We start from the raw sequence: 23,129 nt of genomic DNA on the forward strand, positions 1-23,129 counted from the left end.
TATTGACAGTAATAAACTGTAAGTTTTCGGTCCTCTAGAAGTTTTTTCCAATTAAATTTGGTAGTCAGTCCGAGCGCACAGGCTAGTTATTTGTATCACTGTATTAAGTTAAACAGTGTGACGCTGACCCACTATTATTTGCTGGTCCATCTATTCCAACGTTGTTTAGATATAACTAAAGTCACTGGCCGGGATGATTTGGATGACGGGGTATCAGCTCGAATTTTGGACTAAAAAAAGAGTGAAATGTGTAAATAAACACCCTGATGTTCCAAGGATCAAGTTGCCAATGTCATCTAGTTAACTATGGTTCATACTACGAGTACCAGTATTCCGTCTTGTGCAAAGCTTATCCCTCATGAGCATTGAAAATAGTAAACAATGTATATATATATATTGGGATTGGGTAGCATGGAGCCTCCAAGGGTTCTTTAAATGTAATCTTCACGGTTTATTCTATAGATTGATACCTAATGGGCAATGTGTTTTGTTGTGCCGAGTCAACGGGGCTCCGCAGCTTCTCCGCAATCCGCGAGGCTTTTCTCCGGCTTGGAAATCTGCCCGCGGGTAGTTTCACCTCACCTTATCACTCTAACTCTCCCTCTCACCCTCACCCTCACTCCCCAACCCCGGAGGACAACAGTGCAAAAGCGAAGTCTCGGAAAATTAAAATTCCTAGATGACAGTTAAATGGTCAAATGGGACTTTGCTCAGTCCATCGGAGCAGACTCCATTACTGCGCGATGACCCCGCCATCATTGGAGCGGGCGATCGTCAGGAACCGGTGGCTGACGAGCCCAGTACTCGCGAATTGATCGTGATTCTGGGCAGTATCTGGGTGGGAGTCTTCCTCGCAGCTCTTGGTAACTTGAAATACCCCACTTTCGACTCCCCTTGATATGCAAGAATATGCATGGACGGCTAACCATTCCACTCGGCAGATACGACGATCGTTGCGACGCTCTCGGGCCCCATTTCTTCCTCCTTCAACTCGTTCTCACTGCTCTCGTGGCTAGCGACCTCCTATCTTATTTCAAACGCTGCTTGTCAACCTCTGAGCGGCCGGTTGACCGATATCTATTCGCGCCGCTGGGGGCTGGTCGTTTCCAATGTCTTCTTCGCTCTTGGAAACCTGATTTGTGGCCTGGCAAACGCACAATGGTCGATTATTCTTGGCCGTGTCGTCGCAGGTATGGGAGGCGGTGGCCTGCTGGTCATTTCAACCTTTGTCACCTCTGACTTGGTCCCTCTCCGCAAACGAGGGGTCTGGCAGGGTGTTGGGAACATTTGCTATGGCGCAGGAGGCGGATTGGGGGGTGTCTTTGGGGGCTGGATCAATGATACACTGGGTTGGCGCTGGGCCTTTTTGCTTCAGGTACCTTTCCTAGTCGTTTCGGGCATTTTGGTCGCGTGGAAAGTGAACATTCCCGTCAAGAATTCGGATAAATCTCGGATCAAACGTGTCGACTTCCTGGGCGCGACTACGCTTGTTCTGACGATGGTGACCTTACTGCTGGGTCTGAATACCGGGGGCAATCAATTGCCCTGGACACACCCGTTGGTTCTCATCTCTTTCCCGGTCTCCGCGATATTCCTCGGCCTTTTCATTTATATTGAGGCCCGAGTCGCAACTGAGCCCATCATCCCCATTAGATTACTGCTCGACCGAACGGTCGCGTCGGCCTGTCTGACAAACTGGTTCACTACTATGGCAGTCTTTGGTTTACTCTTTTACCTGCCTCTCTACTGCCAGGTGCAAGGTATGTCGGCTACGGCGGCCGGGGTGCGCTTGATCCCCCAGGCGATCGGCACTTCCATTGGATCTCTTGCATGTGGCTTCATCATGCGTGCTAAGGGACGGTATATGATCCTGAATTATTTGGCCATGGCCCTGTTGGTGGCTTCAGGTGGGCTGATCTGCACTTTGACATTGACCACGCCTGCATGGTTACCGTTTGTCTATTTCTTCATGATGGGGACGGCGTATGGCAGTATTCTGACCATCACTCTGGTGGCACTGATCTCTGCTGTGGACCACGAGCACCATGCAGTGGTGACCTCCGCGTCATACGCTTTCCGCAGTACTGGAAGCACGATCGGCATTACGATTGCCTCGGCCGTGTTCCAGAACACGCTGAAGGCTGGGCTGTGGTCCCGCTTTGGAGGCCTCAAGCACGCAGCAGAGCGAATCGCTCGACTTCGCGACAGCCTCGATGAGATCCGTAAGCTTCCTGCCGATTGGATTCCGAGAGCTCTTGACATCTACATGATTTCTCTACGTAGTGTCTTTCTAGCTCTGCTTGGCCTGACGGTCTTGGGGGCATTGGCTAGCCTCGCGATGCGCGAGCACAAGCTGCATAATAACCTTTCTCGTCGTTGAGGGGTCTTCGAGAGATTGGAAACAAAAGGATAAAATCTGTATCATTGTGTATCTGAGTGTATATAGATATGAATCTAAATAGGAACCAAGATGACTTGAATAAATCTTCTATACTTCCATAGTATCGTGGTTCAATAGTGACCATCTTGACCGCCTGCCGGGACCGCTCCTGCGCTATTACTCGTACAACTTGAACTCCCCGCCTGTAGCCGCCCGATCTTGTGAAACCTGCATTTCTATCTCTTCTGGTTGGCCAGGCCTTGCTGCACCTCCTCCGGATCTGCTCGATTTCTCCTCTTGACTTTGACTGATTGTGCCCCGACCCGCTGCCGTTCAGCTCTCCCGTGTCGAGACGTGGCGACGCACTTCCCCCTCCAGCCAGCACAGAATATCTACACCGCTCAGAGTCGAAAAAAAGTACACTGCATAGGTCACACCTGATTGAATCTAGTGGAGGGTTGGTGGATTCCTTAAGGGCTCCTTGTACCCACCGTTTCGATTGCCTGATCACCATCCCATCTCCCCGGGGCTGATTTGCAGTTGTCGGATAAGAACTTAAGGCGCCGAGGCAATTGACATCTGATCGACTCACTTTCTCGAGTTCTGCGCCTCTCATTTTCTCTTTCATATCGACCGTTTTTTACTTTGAGCCAACCGAGATCTGCGATCCGTCGTTCCTTCAATTTCACGATTTTGGTCTACGGCGATCGCTCTACTCTCTCGGGTGCCGAACCCTGCTCCGATCTTTCGACACCAACCCGACCGAACATATTGAGTACAAGGGCAGTGACAGGACTAGCCTGAGCATCGGGCTCTCAGATAACTGAGAGAATCGGTGCTATGGAGGTGGAGAGCGACAGCGATGGAACAGTGATAGGGAACAAAGAAGGATATCGAGTATGTCGCGAAGCAACGCCACCGCGTCAACGACGTCGTCGACTCCTCCTTTCAACCGACAGCGCCTTCGCCGATGCAGTCCTCCCGTCCCTTATTCAGAATTCCCACATTGAATTGCGCTTAATCACCGACGAACCCTCGGCGCTGTTGACCGGAACCAACAAAATCCCTCATTACATGGACTCGGTGGATGGCCAAACCTTTGATAAGAAGACCGGGGCGCGGAAATGGCTCAAGGCGAAAACGGCTGAACTCTGCGAATGGGCAGACATGCTACTAGTTGCTCCCATTGACGCTGGCGCTCTGGGATCGATGCTAGCGGGGTTGACCAACACTTTGACCTTGGCACTTCTGCGGGGGTGGGTGTCTTCAAAACCTGTCATTCTCATACCAGGCATGACGTTATCAGAATGGGATCACCCGTTAAGTACTCGCCAGTTGGAGGAGATTAAGCGATTCTGGTCGTGGATCCGCATCGTGCAGCCTGTATTGTGGAAGTCCAACGGACCCGAAGATTTGACACTACTTCCATGGCATGGATTGAATGACCTGCACGATATGCTTGAAACATGCTTAAGCCTGCCTCCATGGGGCGCTTCCCTCAGTGGAGGGAATTCACTCACAGGAAGTGGAACAGAGACGTCATCGTCATCAGCAGCGACATCAAACAAAACGTCCGATAATAAGACTGCCTCTGCCCTCCGACACCTTCAAACCCATTGGCCGAATCCAGAGGCAAAGGTGCAATCTTTACCCCTCGAGATTTGGCTCATCATTTTTGAAGACCAATTACGCGATTGGGAAACCGCCAAGGCAGTTGGCATCCCAACAAATATTCCTGTCCCTCAGGAATGGCAAAGTCATTTGTTAAAAATGTCAACACCCGCTTCCCTCGAGTACACTATCCTTCGCGGCTCGTTCGCGGCCATTACGAAGCGTATAGACGCTTTGCCGCGGTGGAAGCCGCTATCCGATCTAGCTTGCCATCTCATTGTGAAATTCTCTCGAACCGACATTCTCTCTTATCTCACCGAAAAGCATCTCGATCTTCTCTGGACAACGTCCCGTCTCAACCAACATCCCCTACCGAGCATCCGCGATTTACGGCAACCCGACTGTGTTGACGTGGTGGCGTGACGCTCCCGCTCTACCAAATAAGGAGTACATGGCCGATGCGATGGACGGAGCTTCACGGGCAGGATTTACTCACGTTTTGGACTGGTGGCTGGATTCTGGACTTCCTTTGCGATATAGCGAACGGGCTCTCGAATCTGCCAGCGCCGAGGGTCAAGTTGCGGTTCTTGATTGGTGGAAAACAGCCTCAGCCCAATCTTCCCCATATAACCCTGTCCCTCTGAAAGTTGGCAAATCCGTCCTACTAGCAGCACAGTCCGGACGAACCGAATCCTTAGCTTGGTGGGACGCCTCTGGGATCCCGTACAGCCACGCTGAGAATGTTGCCCGCATTGCTAGCACCCACGGCCATGTCCATGTTCTTGATTTCTGGTACCGGTTAAAGGGACCCAAAATGATATTCGACAACCAGGTTCTTGTCGGACCAACAAAGAACGGCCATGATCACGTTCTACAATGGTGGAAGGACTGCGGGTTGCGGGTCGAGTTCAAGACTTGTGATATCGAGGAGGCTCTCGAGGATGCCGTATCTGGCACGGATGAGCGCGTTCGCCGCTGGTGGGAACGGAATGGCCTCAACTTAGGCCTCGGAACGCGAGAATGGATGAAGCCGAAGGTGCTTTGATTCTGCATAACATCTATACTTTTTTTCGGATTTGGGGTTTTCGGTCTTGGATCGGCTTGGGATGGAGTCTTGGACATGAGCATTTACACCTGTCGCCTACCCTTGTTGCTCACTATTTTTCTCTTTTGAGCGCCCTTCTTTACGAAACTATGACGATCATCTTGTAATAACCATATCAATTTCTTGTACATCAATGCCGTTAGTTGTACTACAACATGGAACTCTAGCCACATGATACTTCGAGTACTCTACATGAAAATCGAAGGATATTCTGCTACCAGACATTAATCTGGGGAGGAATGCATCATTAAGAAACGAGCTGGTCAGATCTGGCTTTCATTGTAAGGACTCGGGATGAAATAATATTCATGTAGTATTGACGAAAAGTAATAAAGCTGAAGAAAGGAAAGAGAGATAAGCTCTCGCGCGATTGTTATGGTACAGATAGAACAGACAATTATAGTCACGTAATCGGGCACATGACTCCGATAACATTGGTTCGTTACTCTTAGACATCGCCAGAACCCATGTCAACCATGACCCAACCCAACCAAACCCACATGGGAACCCACTTCCCTATTTTTAGTGTAAACAGGTCAAATATGCCAAGCCTTTAAATACTGTATGTATCAGAGCTGTTTTTAGGCCTTATATATAGGTAATTTTAGTTTTTTCTTTCATATTATTGTTATTCTATATTTAAATATATATATATAATTAATACTATAGAAACCTATATATAAAATCTTAGTATCTAATTCCTTCTAAAAAAAAGATATAAAAGTTCGTATTGGAATACAGTGTATAAAAAATATGAAGAAATTATAACAGAATAGGTTGAGATGGGTTGAAATGGTTTACCCATTTATAACCCACTGGGTTTTGGGTTGGGTTGGGTTTTGGGTCGGTATGTTCAACCCAAAATGGGTTATGGCGATGTCTAGAAAGGACTGGATATATATAGGACACTCTTTACGCATATGTATTTAGTTCTTCGCGATCAATTTTCAGTAAGTTACTACAGTATAATCTTCGGATTGTTCTTCATTCAGTTTCATCTCTTGTGACAAACATACTACAAGTAGGGGAGCTCTTCGGACTGACCTACTTGGCGCTCTACCTGGCACATCCTTCGAAGTTACTCAACAGGATCCGAGTCCGTGTAAGGCTTAGCACAGCAACAGTACGATTGCGAGTCGATACTTGAGGATTATTAGTGGTGGTGCCTGAACGACGCCGGTTCCAGCCGTCTTTCAGCAATCCACAATACTACTCGATAAGAACAAGGTACGTTCACCAACTGTTTAAACCACTAACCGTGACCAGTTAGCAACGCGTAACACTAAGGTTAGCGGCTAAATTATCTATTAGATAGTTTTTGTTGTGTAGTTTCTACTCTTACTGATATAATATCTTAATAAAGCCGCTATTCTCTTATTCTTTCCAAGGTTTTTAATATCTTCCTATCTATTTTGCGCTTATTCTCCTGGTTACTCTAGGTACTTACTATTTGTACTGCTTTTTTATATATCATATCTCTATTATATATAGCTCTGGTTTGTCTTAGCAGCTAGATGAATAGGTATGTATTATACCATTCAAAATGATACGGGAATAATCACCCTGATAGAGATTAGATTTCGTCTGGCTTCTTGTAGAGTACAGAGCTCTCTTATTACCTAGGTTATTATCTAAGCCCTATATTTCACAATAGACTTGTTAATATTTATTTTGCTCTTCTTTTTTCTATATTACCTCTGAGTCAACTGGAAGAAGAGACTGGGTTTGTATACTACCTTTAGAGTTGTAATATTGAGCATCGGCACCTGTCTAGCTTACCTCCTAGTTATTTTATCAGTATACCCTAAGGTTCGCATTACAAATGTTCAAATTTTCTGTATACTCAATTCCTACACTGGGCTTATTGTTGCTTGCCTTCTATCCTTATGGCCTTACCTTACCCACAATCACTCAACTTCATGTTCAAGATCACTCAGGGATGATTCCTACAAAAAGAACTCTACACAGACTTCAATACCAGTTGGGTAGTGGCTGACATTCCTCGGTTGACCATTGTGGCGCGGATCGGCATCGCTGTTTAGAATTTGCCGCATTCACTGACCGCAATTTTTGTTGTATCATCAGACATTTAGAATAGTTTTATATCAGTAAGTCAAGCGAAGTACGCAATAAAATCGAAGTTATATTAAATAAGGGTTTCTTGCTCTCCATATCGTTAGTCTTCGTCAGCTACTAGGAAACGATGAATTTGACCAGCAGATGCAAGGCATCCAGAAAAGACTGTATGTGCAGTTTTACAACCAACTTGGTCGTCTAAAGTCCGATGGTCTAATACTGATGGGCTAGTGAGAATCTACGAAACGTTGCGTCAGTATATGGAATTAACTAATCATGATGTTTCTATAGCGTCACATAAGATCTTTCAAGAAATCCATCAATCAGGCTGTGTATTTCAACTTTCTGTTGATCGAAATCATTCATTCACGTCTTTAAAAACTCTGCAAGTCGCCCCCTCATCACTCTTGAGATTTATTCCAGAACCCTCCGCCTAGAAATCCAGTATATGAGGACAAAAAACCACACACTAACATATGCTAATCATGTCTATGTGGGAGGACATAAGGCCATTTCAATTACGGGAGGTGTAGGAAGCCAAACTATTCGGGGTTGCCAGCCTTCTGTGTGGTCTGTCACCTGGCAGCCCGTTCAATCTATGCAGCAGACGTTTTTGCTCGAGATCCCATGTTATCTAGACTTGGACGTATCCAGCCATCTAATGATAAAGATAGCCCAAGAGATCGCTGCCGGGTAGTGAATCTAGAAGAATAGTTCCAAGTCTATGGAGAAGCAGAATAGATCGATCAAAGCTCAGCAGGCACATAGAGGTACAGTAAAGGGGGCTGTTGAAAAAGTGAGATCCACCATCTATGCTCAACATCAATCTTGAGCTATGTAAAGACGCAAATCATTCTATTGTGACTGGTCAGGGTGAAGGGTCAACAAAGGAAAAATGCAATTGCTATTTCAATACTTATGATATTTCCAGAAATATATCCTTGAAAAGATTTTTCTATTCATCTTGGCAGTTTCGTGAACTGCATCTAGACGGTCGCAAATTGTAGTTCCTATAGGAACTATACTGTCCTATACCGGGTCATTTCCCCCTCAATTGATCCATATTTGTCTATATCATCCAAACAGCTTTTCAGGATAGCTGCCCCTTTCAAAAGCAACTCGTCAGGCATGTTCATGGCGAAACTGAGCCGAATTCCGTCCGCTTTAGGATATACGAATAGACCTCGATGCATGCACAGGGCTGCTACACGCGACGGCTGCACTCCTCGAAGAATCAAGTTGGAGTCAGCGCCAATCTGTGCAACATAGTCCACAAGTGGATGTTGCCAGGATTCGACAGTTTTTCTCCACAAATATCCTAAATGAACACCGCGCTCAATTAAATTTTCTCGATCAATAATTTCAATGGTTGCGTTTGCGGCTGCAATAGCCAATGGACTGAAGCCGTAGGTGCTAGCCATCTCGTATGGTCCAACGGCTGCCATGGCTGTATTCATACCCATTATAAAGGACTGAGGATAAAAGCCCCCAGTGATTGATTTTCCCATCGTCACGATGTCAGGTTTCACATCATCACCGAGCTGTTGAAAGCTGAAAAACTTCCCAGTTTTTCCCGCTCCTTGCCGCACTTCATCAGCGATGAAGAGGATATTCATAGACTTGCAAAGCTCATAAACACCTCGGGCGTAGTGAACCTCATCATTCATGTCTCTATTTCTGATATCAGCATAAATATAAGATTAGCGTCAGAGAAGATCCCACCGGCTATATCCGTGAATACATTCCATGATGACCGCTGCCACCCTATCTTTATGCTCCTGGAGGCAAGATCTCATTTTCTCTAGGTCAAGGTATTCTAGAAGCTCCCCCGTACTGGGATTGATATTCATCTGAACCTTGCTATCAAGTCCATATTCTTTCCCAGTCATACTTTAGCACACACTGTTCATATATTGGAATATAAATTCACTTACTTGTTGACCTCAATGGATTTGAATTCATCAAGCTCCAGACCCCCGAGGAGAGCCCATGATAGGAGCCCCCGACTCCAAGAATGATACAATCGTTTGCCGGGATTTTCTTTTTATTGATACCCCAGCTTCTAGCTATCTTGCAAGCTGTGTCCGCTGCTTCTGTTCCGGACGTCATGGCGATGACTTTGTCGTATTCAAATCGATCACAAATTCTTTGAGCGAAAGGACCAAACATGGAATTATGAGATGATAGATTTATCAGTGTCACTTTGGCAGCATCTAAGGTCAGCTAAACCGCAACTTCCTTGCCTACGAGTCGCCGGGGATACCTTTCTTTGACTGCTCTGCAAGAGCCTCCTGGATGTGGGGATGACAGTGTCCAGTATTAACAGCACTAAACATGCTAATGAAATCAATGTATTCTTTCCCATCGACGTCCTGTTTCCGAGTTAGGCTTTGAGATTTGAAGGTTGCAAGCGTTCCATCTCCTATCTAACTCACCCATAGCAGAGATCCTTGACCTTTCTCGAAAAAATAAGGCATAGGATCAAACCCGCCAACCGTGAACCGGGATTCCAAGTCCAAGAGCTCCTTAACACGAGGACTCAATTTCAGATCTGGTTTGCTGCTATTTGATACCATGTTGACAGAAATTTCAAAGATCGCGTATGAAGTGGCAGCGAACGGATTGCTTCGAAATATTTAAAGGAATGTCAGGGCGTTTATATCAGTTTAGTACTTTCTTTATTCACTGGGAGATTGTACTTCAGCCAAAACACGTCATTCTATCACTGGCAACTAGGCTTGGTAAGAGACCTGGGACAAGATAAGAGAAAACTGTGGGTAGATAAGAGGTTAGATAAGAGACTATATAAGAGACTAGATAAGAGACTAGATAAAAGCACCTGACATCCAATTCCAATGGAGCTGAACTTTACCCTTACCCCCGGCGCCCTTGGCATACATATCACCTAGACAGGCGATGACTCCTAAGTCATCTGACATTATACACGCAGCCCCGCAAGATATAGCGATATGCGAAATACGGCTTTTGGAGCCATTTCTGTTTTCAGAAGCTGTTACGAGTGTAAGGAATTTCTCACTAATTTAATAATGTAACAGGCCTCCGCTTTGGTTACGGATTTGGCTGGCTGTAAGGGTTGTCCCTTAATGAGGTCCGATGGAAAAATACTATAATTCATTATTATTGTAAGATGATTCAAAACTAGGAAAAAGCCCTTGGTCTTCGATAAAGGATCAGCTCCGTGGCGCCTCTAGCTTCGCTAAGACTGACTGGCCCTCTTACTAGTAGCTGGGTGCTAGTTGCCGACGTCTAGTGGCTGAAGAAACGAACGATGGGTTTGGGGATGGTGATTCCAGCATTTTCCATACAGCTGTATTGTAATGGTTTTCACGCAAGTTGGTACCCCAAGTGCACTGTAAAAACTGTGCAATACTGTGAACATTCAAGCCTGCGGGGTTTGGTTAGTTAACGTGGAACCCGGCGTCCGCGGACCCCGTCATCTGTGGACCCTCCAATCTAAGCGCTTAAGCGCTTGCCTGGATTTCAAGGAAATCAATGCGAAATCACATCACACCAAGGATAAGTGTAGTATTCTGGGACTAGGATCGCGTATCGGTGAGCTCCGATTCTAGGACAGCTCCAATGTATTTCTAGTTGTCGCTTGCCGACTAACGACTACCGATCACCGCCCGCTCAGGTTATGTGTTCAATCATGCTAGTATGGAGGGAGTACAACCTCATCTCCATCGACATAATGCCAGAAGGGCGGGGGAACCTACCTCCGCACCCGTTCGTAAACTTTCTTTCTCTATGTCCGGAGATAGCACTTCAACAGCCGAGGCTTGTCCTCTGCTGTATATAACTTCTATAGTTTGTCATCGGTCGTCAGGCTTCGTTGACAGTTGTCTCAGATACGCACCATCTTTTTCAGCTGTTCCGCATCTCTAAATTCCACAACCGATATGACACTTTCGCTTGTTAATAAAAATTCCATTGTGACCGGCGGTTCCCGGGGTATGTGTCTTATGTGTCTTGGGGCGCGCTACCTTCAGAGGCTGCACGTTTTGTCTAGATATGAACATGCTATATATTTTGAGCAACATTCCGACTGACAAATAAATCCTAGGGATTGGCCTCGCAATAGCGCAGGAGTTGGCACGCAGGGGAGCGTCGGTTCTCATTACATATGTGTCTTCGAAACCAAGAGCCGACAAGGCTGTCTCCGAGATCCAGAGCGTTGCTCAAAAGGAAGCGAAAGTCGCAGCTATCCAGGCTGACTCCGCAAATTCCGCCGAAGCCGCTCATCTTATCGTGGCCGAAGCTCATAAGATCTTCGGCTTCATTGATATCATTGTAAACAATGCGGCGGACGGTTCAGATATCAATTTGGCGGCGGTGACAACAGACAACTTTGACCATTTATTTCACGCGAACGTCTTGTTCCCTTTGCTCTTTGTCAGAGAGAGCCGACAACTTCTGCGAAAGAAGGCTCGGATCGTGAATATTAGCTCTACATCAGCACGTCGTCGTAAGTTGCGATCATAGCCCCGCTACAGCACCCTCCGCAAAACCAAATAAGAGAATGGACCTCGCTGATAAGTACATATAGCATATCCCGGAGCAATCACGTATGCTGCATCAAAAGCAGCACTGGAAAACATTACCGGGGCGTTAGCGTTCGAGCTCGGTAATTACATTTATCATTTTGAGATCGATATCCAACGAAAGCGAAATTAGAGCGAGACACTGACTTGGAAATCGTGCTCTAGGGCGAGAGTTTGAAGCCACCGTTAATGCGGTAAACCCTGGACCCGTGAGAACGGACATGTAAGTCTTTAATCGCTCTCTGTCGTTTCTTTCAGTGTTTCCGTGTGCAACTAACCAAATATTGCAACCAGGTGGAACAATACTCCAGGACACGATGAGGTAGAAAGGGCTATTCATACCGCTACAGCCACGGGTGACCGTATAGGTAATCCATCAGATATCGCAGATATCGTCGCCTTTTTGTGTGAAGAACAGTCGAGATGCGTAAGTGGAAGCACGGTCTGCGCGAACGGAGGATATGTTCCAACATAAGTCGGGCTAAAGTACAAGATTATCCGGGTGCTGTGCCTAGCTGGAATAAAGGAAATTGAGAACTCGAATAGACCATTCCTTGGCGATAAGGTAGCATGATATTCTTTGCCTGCTGTTCAAGAATTACGTAGTGAAACAGACTTTCACGGAATAGGCTTCCACCAACCACTTTTGCTCCAGTCCTTCTCTGCCCAAGCCTGTTATCTCGGTGTAGAGTAATAAGGCCTAAAAGCAGCTCTGATACATACAGTATTTAAAGGCTTGGCATATTTGACCTGTTTACACTAAAATGGGGACCCAGTGGGTTCCCATGTGGGTTATAATATTCGACCCAAAACCCATTATGGGCTGGGTTTGGTTGGGTTGGGTCATGGTTGACATGGGTTCTGGCGATGTCTATCTGTACGACTTTAGACGGTGTATAGAGCTTTATTACCATATAAGGACTCAGAATGAAATAATACTCATGTAGTATTAACGAAAAGTAATAAAGCTGAAGAAAGGAAAGTGAGGTAAGCTCTCGCATGATTGCTATAGTACAGATGGAACAGACAATTGTAGTCACGTGATCGGGCACGTGACTCCGACAACATCGGTTCGTTACATACATGCATGGATCCAGAGCACGATGTGCCATACTAACAGGTATCGAGAGCCTATTCTCGAAATCACTTCATCTTTTCCACCTTCATATGCTTGACTTCTGAGCCCGTCAATAATTCTCGTATTTTCCCAAATTCTTTGAAACTTTCCGTCTTCGCGAAACCGAAGTGGTCCTCGACAGTATTCCACCCTGAAAAAAGAATGAATTCCTCATCCTCGTCCACCCTTTTATCGACCTTCCAACCCCGACCGCATGAGAAGGTTTCGTGTGTTTCTCTAACGCGGGTGCACTTGGGGCAAGAACTCGATCGAACTCCGTCTTTCTGCTCGGCTCGACGAAATATCTAGTCAACGCGATAACAGGTACGTTTAAGGGGATACTGGACCCAGATGACTGACCAACATTAGCCTTGATTGAATAATTGCTTCTTCAAAAGCAAATCATACATTCACATTGTAGTGAAACATCCACTCCACCTCGACATCATCTTTCAGTTGTTCGAGGAACTTTTGGTTTGTCTCTGATGCAATCCACTCATTGTGTTTTGCGACCGATTCCCAGCCACCCAAAAGGTAAAGGAGACTTGGATCTTCGATTTGTTGCAAAAACGTAACTGGATAGCCAGAATATGCTGCTTGTGCAGCTTGAACTTGCGTCAATGCTTCGTTGGTTGTTGATGAAGAATCGCTCCTAAGGCGGAGGAGAGCTAACTCGGTGACCGCCATATTGCGAATTCGAATGAAAGGTACAGTTGTCTGAAATCCTGGCAATGTGTTTTTCCCATGGAGTTATGCATGGATGCTTTTTAAACGCGACTTGGGGCCGAGAGTTAATTCTCAGTGGGCCCCGATCTCCTGAATTGGTAACCTTCATGGAAGTCTTGCATTTGAATGCTGCATATGCTCGGCTTACGCTACTGAAATCATGTTTGCTTTCCGATTAATACTTTTCATCCTGTTTTCCTTGCAAAGTTAAAGTCGCTTTTCTCCCAGGTCTGAGGAGCTTCTCCCGATCTAGTTAGTCGATTTTGGCTTGCAAGTGAGATTAAGGCATTGGTTACATATCAATAATTCCTATTCATCTAGGTATTCATTCACACACCCGTCTTTGTTGGTTTGTGCACTGGAATATCGCGTGCAAGCCCCAATGTGGCAATAAGAACAGACAATGTTGAATATATGATCTTTGTTCTCCAAAGGGCAGGGCTTACCCTTGAGCAGACAATCAAAATAAAACAAAAGAGACAGATACAGAGACAAAGACCCACTTCAACACCGAATGAGCTCCGTGAATTTCTCTTCTGGGAATTGAAAAGAAGATCTCAATGCTGGACCGAGAAAAGGAAATACATTGAGACATCACTACCAACTCACCTTTTTCTCTACCATTATCTCCCTTTCTTAGGCAGTCAGGATCAACAAGTTAATATTCCAGTTGGGTACTATAGCTCATTAAACCGTTCTCTTTGTGATTAAAAAAGCCCTGATCAACTCATGGAGTCAAACTATCACTATTTAGGTATGATACGTCGTTGGATTAAGGCATATCAGAGACTTTGGTCTTCCATTGTCTGATTGTCTTCGATATCAAAGAGATTCAAGAAATCCTCGAGGGTTGAAAGGCCGCTGCTGGTCTTTTGTTTTTGTCGTTTCTGTAAGCCGTTGTTTAAGCCAGACTCGGAGCCCCGAAGATAGTGCAGGCTCAAACAAAGAATCTCGAGTATTTGATAGCGATTGATTTCTCTCTAGTCACCATCGGATAATTGATACTAGACCGGCGAAACATTTACAATCGAAGTATATAGTCTACCCTTGACTCTATTGAAAGAAAATAAATTCTCAAGATGGATGTACCTGCTGGGGCTGTGTCAAATACCTTCATATGCCAGTCACATTGGAGCACTCTGGACCTGGGCGGATATGGAGGGCATCAAGCACAGCGATATGCTATCCTAGAGGAACTTTTGAAGATACATTATAATATGGGAGAGCTTGACAAATTTTCTTTCAGGTTTAATATCAACAAAGAAAGACTGGAACTTTGGATCAGGAGTCTATGGCCTCGGATATACCCTCATATTCCCAGTACCGTGAATCCCGAGCTGGCTCGTAAGCGTCTGTGGGATCTCTACCTGGCCTATAAGCGTACCTGGGTTAGGTTGAAGGTGAATATAGTACCAGCTGGCACACCTTATAGATCTCCAGCGGATGCCAAGCTGCGCCAGGCATTCAAGGTCAAGTTGAGGCTGGAGCTGCTCCGAGCGTCCCTGTCACTGAACCTGCCTTTGTACCTTTACCTGTCGTAATTACTACAGCCCCGAGTCCCTTGATTGGAATCGGCTTGTTCCGACCCTTCTCCCAACCTTCAACCTCCTCTGCCTGCATTTCTCTCGCCTGCCATTGCTTTCGAACCTGCACCCCCACGCCCAAGCTCGCCTCAGTGGTTATTAAACACGCCCTTTGAACCAGAACCCGCAGCCTCACTACGAAAATATCGAGAAATACTCCAAGCATGGCCTAGAATTACACCCCGTCCGCCTCCTGCTTCTCCGAGAAAATCTAGTGAGCTTCGACAAGAATCGAGTCAATGGCCGCTTACTGCTCAATCTCAGCTAAACGGATTCCAAAGCCATCTATACAATGTTTATGCATTCTTCACAGGTGGCGGTTGTCCGCTTACGCCAGAGAGATACACATTTTTTGATGCAGTAGAGAATATGGTAGTTGCAGATTGGGAGAGATGGTTCAGTGATGTTGAGGATTATCTAAAAGAACAACACGAGAATGAGGAAGCATCGACATTCTGGGAAATAGCTCTGGAAACTGGACAGGCCCATGATCGAGAATTTCGGGGTATGAATTTGGACCAGCATAATGAACAAAAGGTGACACTCGAGGGTGATCGAAGGACCTTTGAGCAATCAAGAGGGAAAGCTCATTCGGATGTCAAATTTTCTACTCCTGGAGGTTCATAGGCAGATAACTAATCCACTGAGTGATGAGCAATGGCAGCATCAACGTGAATGGGAAGAATATGGATTTGATTTTGGCTCTAATACCACCCGCTATAATGCTATTGTTCATACTATACATGCCCCATCTGGTCGGTCAGCTCCACCATTCCGTCTTGGTAAATTGGTAAGAGATACAGATGATCCCACGTCTTACAGTCATAACGGGATGTGGATCAATGGCATGCGTCTTCGAATCAGTGGATTGAGAGACGGGTTGGCCAGTCAGGGATGGCTTCAGCCAGCCCAAAGCATCTGGCTCAATCCGAACCCTGTTACACAAGTAAATCTTACTTTCTCTGAAGGTGAATATCGTTTAGAAAACGACTTGGATCTTATGAACGCTGTACAAGCTATTATGAGAGCCCGTTGGCCACAATTAGCAATGGCACGGCCCATGGAGGGCCGCCACGTTATCGGAGACTGGGAGCCTGTATTTACCCTTGTGATTCGTGATAACCAACCTGAAGAGGAAGTCAGGATAGAGGAATTTATGGCCGCAGCTTACCAAAGATCTAGGCGGGATTTGGAGGCAGCACAACTTGCAGACAGTGTACAAGATTACTCGGCTAGACGGAATAACCTACTTTCGTCTGTCGGGGGACTTCTTTCGCCGACTCCGGGACATCGTACGCTTCTTCAGGAAGCAACAGAACCCGGGCAACAGGAATTGGACTTCAGTGAATTTCTCAACGAGCTTGCGGATGATAACGACGATGCATCCCTTCTTGCGCTTACTGGGGGTCCTGTACCGGGAATGGACCCGCCTACTGAGCATGCCATTATAGGTTTGGCTCAGAACCTTGACCCGTCCGGAGCATCTGGCCTCCCTGAGGAATCTTATGAGTAATAAAGGCACAGGGGAAGGAATTAACAGCAATCATCCATCTCAGAAGAAACGGAAGAAGAAGCACTAGTCATTAGTTTAGATCTCGCCATTTTTTGTGGCATAAAGTTACTTGATTCCCAATTTCATATAAATTCCATCAAATCAATTTGCGAGTCTGGTCTCTTATAGAATATTTTCATATTTAGATACTTTCTATCTCGTAAACCTTGGATTCAGGCTGATCTGATTTACAATTCACCCTGGACTTGCTCAGCAAAAATATAGTCTGACGTATGGTGTTGAGCGAGCCGTATTACAAGTAAAACCTGGATTCACCTTGGAAGATTTACCAAATTCCGGCGTAGAAACTTTGTTAATAAATCTCCTAGCCTTCTTTGATAGTCACTTAACACAAAAGTTGGGTTGAACCAGATACGACGACGAAAATCAGCGGGAAATGATGGAAATCAGGGTCCTATCATGCGACTATTTTATAAATCCCACACCATAGCTCTGATATCACTATTTCCCTTGAGATGAAATTTTAGGAGGCTCTAATACCAATTAAACTAGTATTGTGTGAGACAAGCAGGGCATAATTATTGTTCCTTGTGTTAACGAATGATAAACCCTGTCGCGCAATGCATGAAACCACGTCAATAACAGCTCATCAGCATGTAAAACAAGCCGAATATGCAGTGACCCTCGACACCTCATAAGCTCAGGGACCACTTCCCCTTCGCCTTTCGCCCTTTGCCCTGGTCGCATTTTTTTTCCCCCATGCCAGTATTCATGCCAGTATTCCATGTCTAAGAATCGCAAAGCTCTCACCTCGGCTTTTGCTGAGGGAGTAGCTCTTAGCTTCTTCTTTTCTCGGGTGCCCGCCCGTGCTACCAGAAATGTACTCAATCCGTTGCCAATTAACCAAGACGCGTATTTATTGCCTTTTGAAAAGGAGCGTGACTTAACTGAAGCCTTCGCGTTTCTGGCGAAGACAAAGGATGGCTTTGAGCACATACCTGCAGTTTGCGTGGAGCAGAACCTATCAGGAACCGAGCTGAGTATTATTCTCGCCATTAACAAAAGCACCCATACCGATGGAGACCGCCTCTTGCAAACTCTTAAGTGTAACCTCGAAAAGATATGCAAAGTACTTCACGATTCTTCATATGGTCTGTCCTCGCTGTTCTTGCCGTGTCAGCCTTCACGATCAATAGTACTAGCATCTGCTGACACGTCTCAGAAAATAGAGCGCAGTCAGAGATCCAAAGGGCCATATTCATATCAATCACCGAAATGTGCTCCTTGAGAATACTATCCCGTCTGAGACTCGAGCGAAACCCGAAAAAGACTCGGAGGTCCATTCATGAGTTACTCAAAGAGGCAATTTTCAATATCTCGCGTATTGAGCCTCAAAAGCTCCAGACCGCCGATCTGTCACATATGTCGTCGTCATTTACTGCCGGGGCAAGAAATGTTATAAAATCGATTGATCGTTGGATAAAGCATCAAAAGCTTGATGAGCTGAGTGATCTTATAGAGGAAATATTTCATCTGCAAAGAACATCGCCACGATACCAGAGCTTGTTGGATTTGATCTCAGATCATAGCATGGATCCTTCCTCAAGATCTAGCCTATCTAACATGATCAAGAAAGTCTCAAGGTATTGGGAAATTTCCAGACAGCTGTATCGTATAGCGAAGAAATTCCCTTTGGCCCGAAATATGAAAGTTCAGCTGGTGAAACTCCCTGAAAAGGCTTTCAAGGGACAAGCGAGCATGGAGAATTCTACCGACCCAGAGTCTGTTTTATCTAAACACGGTTTCATCAATGGGAAGCAGGGAAATGTCCAGCAGCTATGTCGCAAACTGAAACTCAATGAGGATGAGGCCAGTTCAAGATATAACGAAGCCATAGCGGCTCTTTCAAAGGCCAAGATCCACGCTGAAATCCAGATAATTATGTTTTGCGAAATGCAAGCGCCAAGGATCTTTCCTCGGGTGGTCAGCTCTAGCAAGGACGCATGCTTTCTCTGCAACACTTTTGTTACTCGGTACGGGCGCATGCATACTCCCAAAACACATGGTCGACTTTACCCTGGCTGGAGGTTTCCTAATCTTCCAGATTTCAAATCATTCCAGCAGGATCTCAGCAAAAGTCTCCTTGAAAACCTTCGACGAAGCGTTTCCTTGGGTTTAACACAGGGGAAATTACCTGTATATCCCTTCCCAAATGAAAGTACAGTCATGACGGTGTGTCTTTCTGAAACCACAGCAAGTATTCCTGGTATTTCCTTGAGGACTTCGACAGATATGGTTTCGTCAATGAGCACATCCGCGGGGTTGTCAGAAACTCTGCTGCAGGCTGAACCGGCTTTGGTAGCTGATCGACTATCAGACATTCGACGCCTTTCCTTTGACTCGATTCATACAATGTATCCAGTTGAAGGAGAAGTAGTCACTGGCGTTATGAAATACAACAGTTCCTGTCGTCATATTTTTGCTGGATCGCTTGAAATATACATCTGCCTCGAGGATTCATTTCCTTTCGCGACCAAGAAAGAGCCAACTTTGGGATTCGATGTCGAAAGGCTGACAGCAGAGAAGAGAAAGCTTCTCGGTACTACATGCCCTATTATTGACGTTGAACAAATCGAGGACGAGGAAGCCGTTTGCTCCTTGTCAGAGGATAACACAATCTGTCTTGCTGTCGGGGAGGTGATACTCAGAATAACAGCTCATCCACAGTAGATGCTAGTGTCAGATACGGCCGAGATGTCTAGAAGGTATTCAACTATCATTATTGTGTCATCCTCTGAATATTTCGATTAAAACCACCCCTTGGGCATCCGATTCAAAGGCATGCCTTCGAGTTGTAAAATCTTATGAATAAGTGACCAGCACGGTCGTATCATTGGGTATAGCGATATTGGCTAAGAATGAATAGATACAGAACATCGAGTTATCAAAGGGACATCTATGGTCCAAAAGCTATATATCAAAGCACGTTTTATACCTCTTTCCTGTAAAGATGTTAGATGCCAGGAATAGTAGACTGTGAAGATGGAAGACTCACCAGGTATAACCAGCCTTCTCACCGCCAGGGGTCTTGATCGCATTGTGGTTTCCAAACGGGTTATCTTCGTCCTCCTCTTCAGACTCGCTTTCGCTCTCACTTTCACTCTCAAGGACGTGTCGAGACGAAGACGCCACAGGCCGTGGGGGCTTAGCAGGATTAACGCTCAAGCCGTTAAAACTTTCACCCATCTCGTCCTCAAGCTCCGCTCTGGATCTCCAATTGCCCGAAAGAACATCATCATCACTATCACTGTCATAATCGTAACTCTTGTCCAAAACTTCGTAGGCCATCAATGCCTCCACGAGTTCCTCATTGGCGTGAATGAGACCGCCCAAGAACTCCTCGCTCTCAATATGCTGGATATAGCGTAGGATTTGGTGCCGGAGCTTCTTGCAGACCTCAAATCGGCTAATGCATTCGGCGTCCTCGCTGACACGGGTGGTTTCACGGTTAACCAGCTTGAGTGCATTCAGCAGATTTGTACTAGCCACCGAAGCCGAAGCAAGTGTCTGTAGAATCTCTGGGCGCTCTTTCTCCAGGTTGAAGTTCTTGCTAACCGACAACTTCTTATCTTTCTTATCCTTCTTCGATTTCGACTTCTGCTTAGGACTGCTCAGTGTCGTCGATGGTCCATTGCCCGCGGATATAGATACTGTGTGGCCCATTGGGGGCTCATTGTGGTTCGCCCCGTCACGAAGAACCTTGGCCTTGGCCTGTGTTGCCGGCTGTTTCCGCTTCGGAAGCTGCTTGTATAGGGCAGCGATCTTGGACATGCCCGCAGTGTCTTTGTAAGTGACCGCCCATTGACCGAAGAGGACCTTGCATTTCTGCTTCACCAAGGGATCCGAGACCGAGTCTGTACCCGCGATTCGAAGACGTTCAAGGAGTGGCTCATCGGCAAACTCGCGGAGGAAGCGATCGCCGGCGTTTTGAATGAGAAAGTCGAGAATGGTCAGGGCTCGCAGTTGTCGATGTAGGTTTCCGTATTTCCTATCGAGTTCGAACATAAGTTAGGGAGGTCATCTAAGTGTCGGCGAGCGCACCCACAGCTTCTTGCGCAGTGCCCGACTAGCTTCGGTCGGGCCACTCGCCTGGATACGGACAACCTCGACTAGATCGACGATACCACTCGAGTCTTCCACCTCATATTGTTCGCTTGTCAAGACCTCTATTTGCACGGTCACGGCCGAGTAGGGTTTCTAGGGAAGGGCGCAAGGTCAGTGTGGGGAGTCACAAGACAGCTTATCGCACGCCGAGGTCGGCTCACCGATGACTGAAACATGGCGAGCGCAGCTCAACAATGCCCGCGAGAAGGGGTTTGATGGATGTAGAATCTGATATTTCTGGAAGAAGAGGTGTGATTTTGGCTTTTGGCTTTGGCTGCCTGGGCAGAGTATCCCGCGTGCTCGTATCGAACCAAGAAAGACCGAAAGACCCCGCACTGCGCCCAGGATCGGATTGAATGGGATAAATGGGAGTTGAGTAGGTTGGGTGATCTCAACGGGAGGTAGCGCTAGTCTCAAGTAGCGTGCTGGGGTCCTTTGAAGAAGTGGTATGTTTCAAAAGGTGAAACTGGCCGGGGTGTTGTGGTGTGATAAGGAGACAAGACCAGCAAGACGGTGACGTCGGGGAAGATCCGCAGGGCGATCAACGGTGCGAAGAGGGGCACAGGGTGGCAGAAAATGGCAACGATCGATTCCCACAAATGCCGATCCGAATGATGGAAAAATGAAGGTTACTCGTAGGGGGGACGAATTAAGAAACCTCTGACAATGGGAAGTCTCCAAAAGTCCCCCAAAAAGTGCCCCAAAACCCCCGTGACAGTCACGCCCCGATTGGGACTAGGGCGGGGTCTTATGTCTCAATTCCCAGCGAGATCTAAGCTTAATCATTCAGTCAAGTTCATAGTTACGAGTACGAGTATACATCTGAGTGAGTACGAGTATTGCTTCTTCCAATTGCTCAAGGGTCTGCCCTAAACACTCAGTGAATCCACCAACAAGAGGTAATTTAGCCTCCACCGAATGAAGCCCCCGCGCATACGTGGACTGTTGCTGCTCTGCTCCACCGTCGTTTTGGCTCTCGCAGCCGTGGTCGTGCAGACCCGCTCCCCTCTTGCGCTTATCCCCTCCTTCCCTCTCTTCTCTTACTTCTCCTTCTTCTCCTCCCCCCCCCCCCATCCCACCCCATCACCATGTCTTACTCTCAAGAACGCTACATCGCCGAGCTCGCCGTCCAGCGGGCATCCATCCTCACCCAAAAGGTCTTCTTCGAGAAGGCCAAGGGTACCGTCTCCAAGGATGACAAGTCCCCCGTCACCATCGGCGACTTCGGCGCCCAGGCCCTGATCATCCAGGCCATTCGCAAGAACTTCCCCAACGACGAGATTGTTGCCGAGGAGGAGGCCAGCTCCCTGCGCGAGGACAAGGATCTGAGTGCCGAGATCTGGCGTCTGGTCAAGGACATCAAGCTGGATGATGAGGCGAGCAACAACCTGCTTGGTGGTTCCCTGACCAGCGAGCAGAGCATGCTGGATATCATTGATGAGGGCAAGAGTGCCGGTGGTGGTCAGGGCCGTATCTGGGCTCTCGACCCCATTGACGGCACCAAGGGTTTCCTTCGTGGTGGTCAGTACGCTGTCTGCCTGGGTCTGATCGTTGACGGCGACGTCAAGGTCGGTGCCATTGGTACCCCGAACCTCCCCGTCGATGATGCCGCCACTATCGACGCCAACACCGGTGCCCAGCAAGGCCAGACCGCCACCAATGGCGTCCTCTTCTCCGCCGTCCTGGGTGAGGGTGCCATCAGCCGCCCGCTGACCACCGGTACCCTTGCCGCCAGCAAGCCCATCTCTATGCGCCCTGTCTCCGATATCGCTCAGGCTGTCTTCTGTGAGGGTGTCGAGGCTGCTCACTCCGCTCAGGGTGACAATGCCGCCGTTGCTGGTCTTCTCGGCATCACCGCCCCTAGCGTTCGTCTGGACTCGCAGGCCAAGTACTGCTCGATCGCCCGTGGTGCTGGTGACATCTACCTCCGTCTGCCCGTGAAGAAGGACTACCAGGAGAAGATCTGGGACCACGCTGCCGGTGACATCATCGTCCGTGAGGCTGGTGGCCAAGTCACTGACATCTACGGTTCCCGTTTGGACTTCAGCAAGGGCCGGACTCTCGCTGCCAACAAGGGTGTCGTTGCTGCCCCCAAGGCTCACCAGGCGCAGGTCATTGATGCCGTCAAGACTGTCCTGAAGCTGTAAGTGTCTTTCTAGCTTTATTTTTTACCATGTCTTTCCCCGGCTCCGTGGCTGAGCCATTGGGGACTTTTATTTTGTCTGGTTAGGGTCACGCTTGATGCGTCCAGAGTACATTTGTGATACCAATTGAAGAAAGAGATCAAAAACG

General features: G+C 47.1%; 10 protein-coding genes across 10 annotated transcripts; 7 read left to right on the forward strand and 3 right to left on the reverse strand.

Moving 5' to 3' along the window:
• Positions 1-679: 679 nt before the first annotated feature.
• Positions 680-2,380, forward strand: N7509_010488 (uncharacterized protein; the record flags this gene model as incomplete). The annotated part of the gene is made up of 2 exons (XM_056635125.1): positions 680-863; positions 942-2,380. The coding sequence occupies 2 exons, from the start codon at positions 680-682 to the stop codon at positions 2,378-2,380; spliced, it is 1,623 nt and encodes a 540-aa protein (XP_056485745.1).
• An 840-nt stretch (positions 2,381-3,220) lies between these two features.
• On the forward strand, positions 3,221-5,036 carry N7509_010489 (uncharacterized protein; the record flags this gene model as incomplete). The annotated part of the gene is made up of 2 exons (XM_056635126.1): positions 3,221-4,233; positions 4,316-5,036. The coding sequence occupies 2 exons, from the start codon at positions 3,221-3,223 to the stop codon at positions 5,034-5,036; spliced, it is 1,734 nt and encodes a 577-aa protein (XP_056485746.1).
• Positions 5,037-8,191: 3,155 nt separating this feature from the next.
• Positions 8,192-9,748, reverse strand: N7509_010490 (putative acetylornithine aminotransferase; the record flags this gene model as incomplete). The annotated part of the gene is made up of 5 exons (XM_056635127.1): positions 8,192-8,843; positions 8,895-9,048; positions 9,107-9,385; positions 9,436-9,544; positions 9,608-9,748. 5 exons carry the CDS (start codon positions 9,746-9,748, stop codon positions 8,192-8,194), a joined length of 1,335 nt encoding a protein of 444 aa, XP_056485747.1.
• Positions 9,749-11,092: 1,344 nt separating this feature from the next.
• On the forward strand, positions 11,093-12,258 carry N7509_010491 (SDR family NAD(P)-dependent oxidoreductase; the record flags this gene model as incomplete). Its single annotated transcript, XM_056635128.1, has 5 exons — positions 11,093-11,144; positions 11,257-11,658; positions 11,900-11,957; positions 12,029-12,161; positions 12,250-12,258. The coding sequence occupies 5 exons, from the start codon at positions 11,093-11,095 to the stop codon at positions 12,256-12,258; spliced, it is 654 nt and encodes a 217-aa protein (XP_056485748.1).
• A 619-nt stretch (positions 12,259-12,877) lies between these two features.
• On the reverse strand, positions 12,878-13,538 carry N7509_010492 (uncharacterized protein; the record flags this gene model as incomplete). Its single annotated transcript, XM_056635129.1, has 2 exons — positions 12,878-13,156; positions 13,260-13,538. The coding sequence occupies 2 exons, from the start codon at positions 13,536-13,538 to the stop codon at positions 12,878-12,880; spliced, it is 558 nt and encodes a 185-aa protein (XP_056485749.1).
• Positions 13,539-14,656: 1,118 nt separating this feature from the next.
• On the forward strand, positions 14,657-15,118 carry N7509_010493 (uncharacterized protein; the record flags this gene model as incomplete). The annotated part of the gene is made up of 1 exon (XM_056635130.1): positions 14,657-15,118. The coding sequence occupies one exon, from the start codon at positions 14,657-14,659 to the stop codon at positions 15,116-15,118; it is 462 nt and encodes a 153-aa protein (XP_056485750.1).
• Positions 15,119-15,755: 637 nt separating this feature from the next.
• Positions 15,756-16,673, forward strand: N7509_010494 (uncharacterized protein; the record flags this gene model as incomplete). The annotated part of the gene is made up of 1 exon (XM_056635131.1): positions 15,756-16,673. The coding sequence occupies one exon, from the start codon at positions 15,756-15,758 to the stop codon at positions 16,671-16,673; it is 918 nt and encodes a 305-aa protein (XP_056485751.1).
• Positions 16,674-18,296: 1,623 nt separating this feature from the next.
• On the forward strand, positions 18,297-19,403 carry N7509_010495 (nucleic acid/nucleotide deaminase domain-containing protein; the record flags this gene model as incomplete). The annotated part of the gene is made up of 1 exon (XM_056635132.1): positions 18,297-19,403. The coding sequence occupies one exon, from the start codon at positions 18,297-18,299 to the stop codon at positions 19,401-19,403; it is 1,107 nt and encodes a 368-aa protein (XP_056485752.1).
• Positions 19,404-19,662: 259 nt separating this feature from the next.
• On the reverse strand, positions 19,663-21,013 carry N7509_010496 (LSB5 family protein; the record flags this gene model as incomplete). The annotated part of the gene is made up of 4 exons (XM_056635133.1): positions 19,663-19,675; positions 19,729-20,721; positions 20,779-20,930; positions 20,999-21,013. 4 exons carry the CDS (start codon positions 21,011-21,013, stop codon positions 19,663-19,665), a joined length of 1,173 nt encoding a protein of 390 aa, XP_056485753.1.
• Positions 21,014-21,925: 912 nt separating this feature from the next.
• On the forward strand, positions 21,926-22,984 carry N7509_010497 (3'(2'),5'-bisphosphate nucleotidase; the record flags this gene model as incomplete). The annotated part of the gene is made up of 1 exon (XM_056635134.1): positions 21,926-22,984. One exon carries the CDS (start codon positions 21,926-21,928, stop codon positions 22,982-22,984), a length of 1,059 nt encoding a protein of 352 aa, XP_056485754.1.
• Between the last annotated feature and the right edge of the window lie 145 nt (positions 22,985-23,129).

This window comes from Penicillium cosmopolitanum (genome assembly GCF_028827165.1).
Source record: "Penicillium cosmopolitanum strain IBT 29677 chromosome Unknown utg000009l:1.0-9042332.0:1.0-9050551.0, whole genome shotgun sequence".
Classification (NCBI taxonomy): Eukaryota; Fungi; Ascomycota; class Eurotiomycetes; order Eurotiales; family Aspergillaceae; genus Penicillium; species Penicillium cosmopolitanum.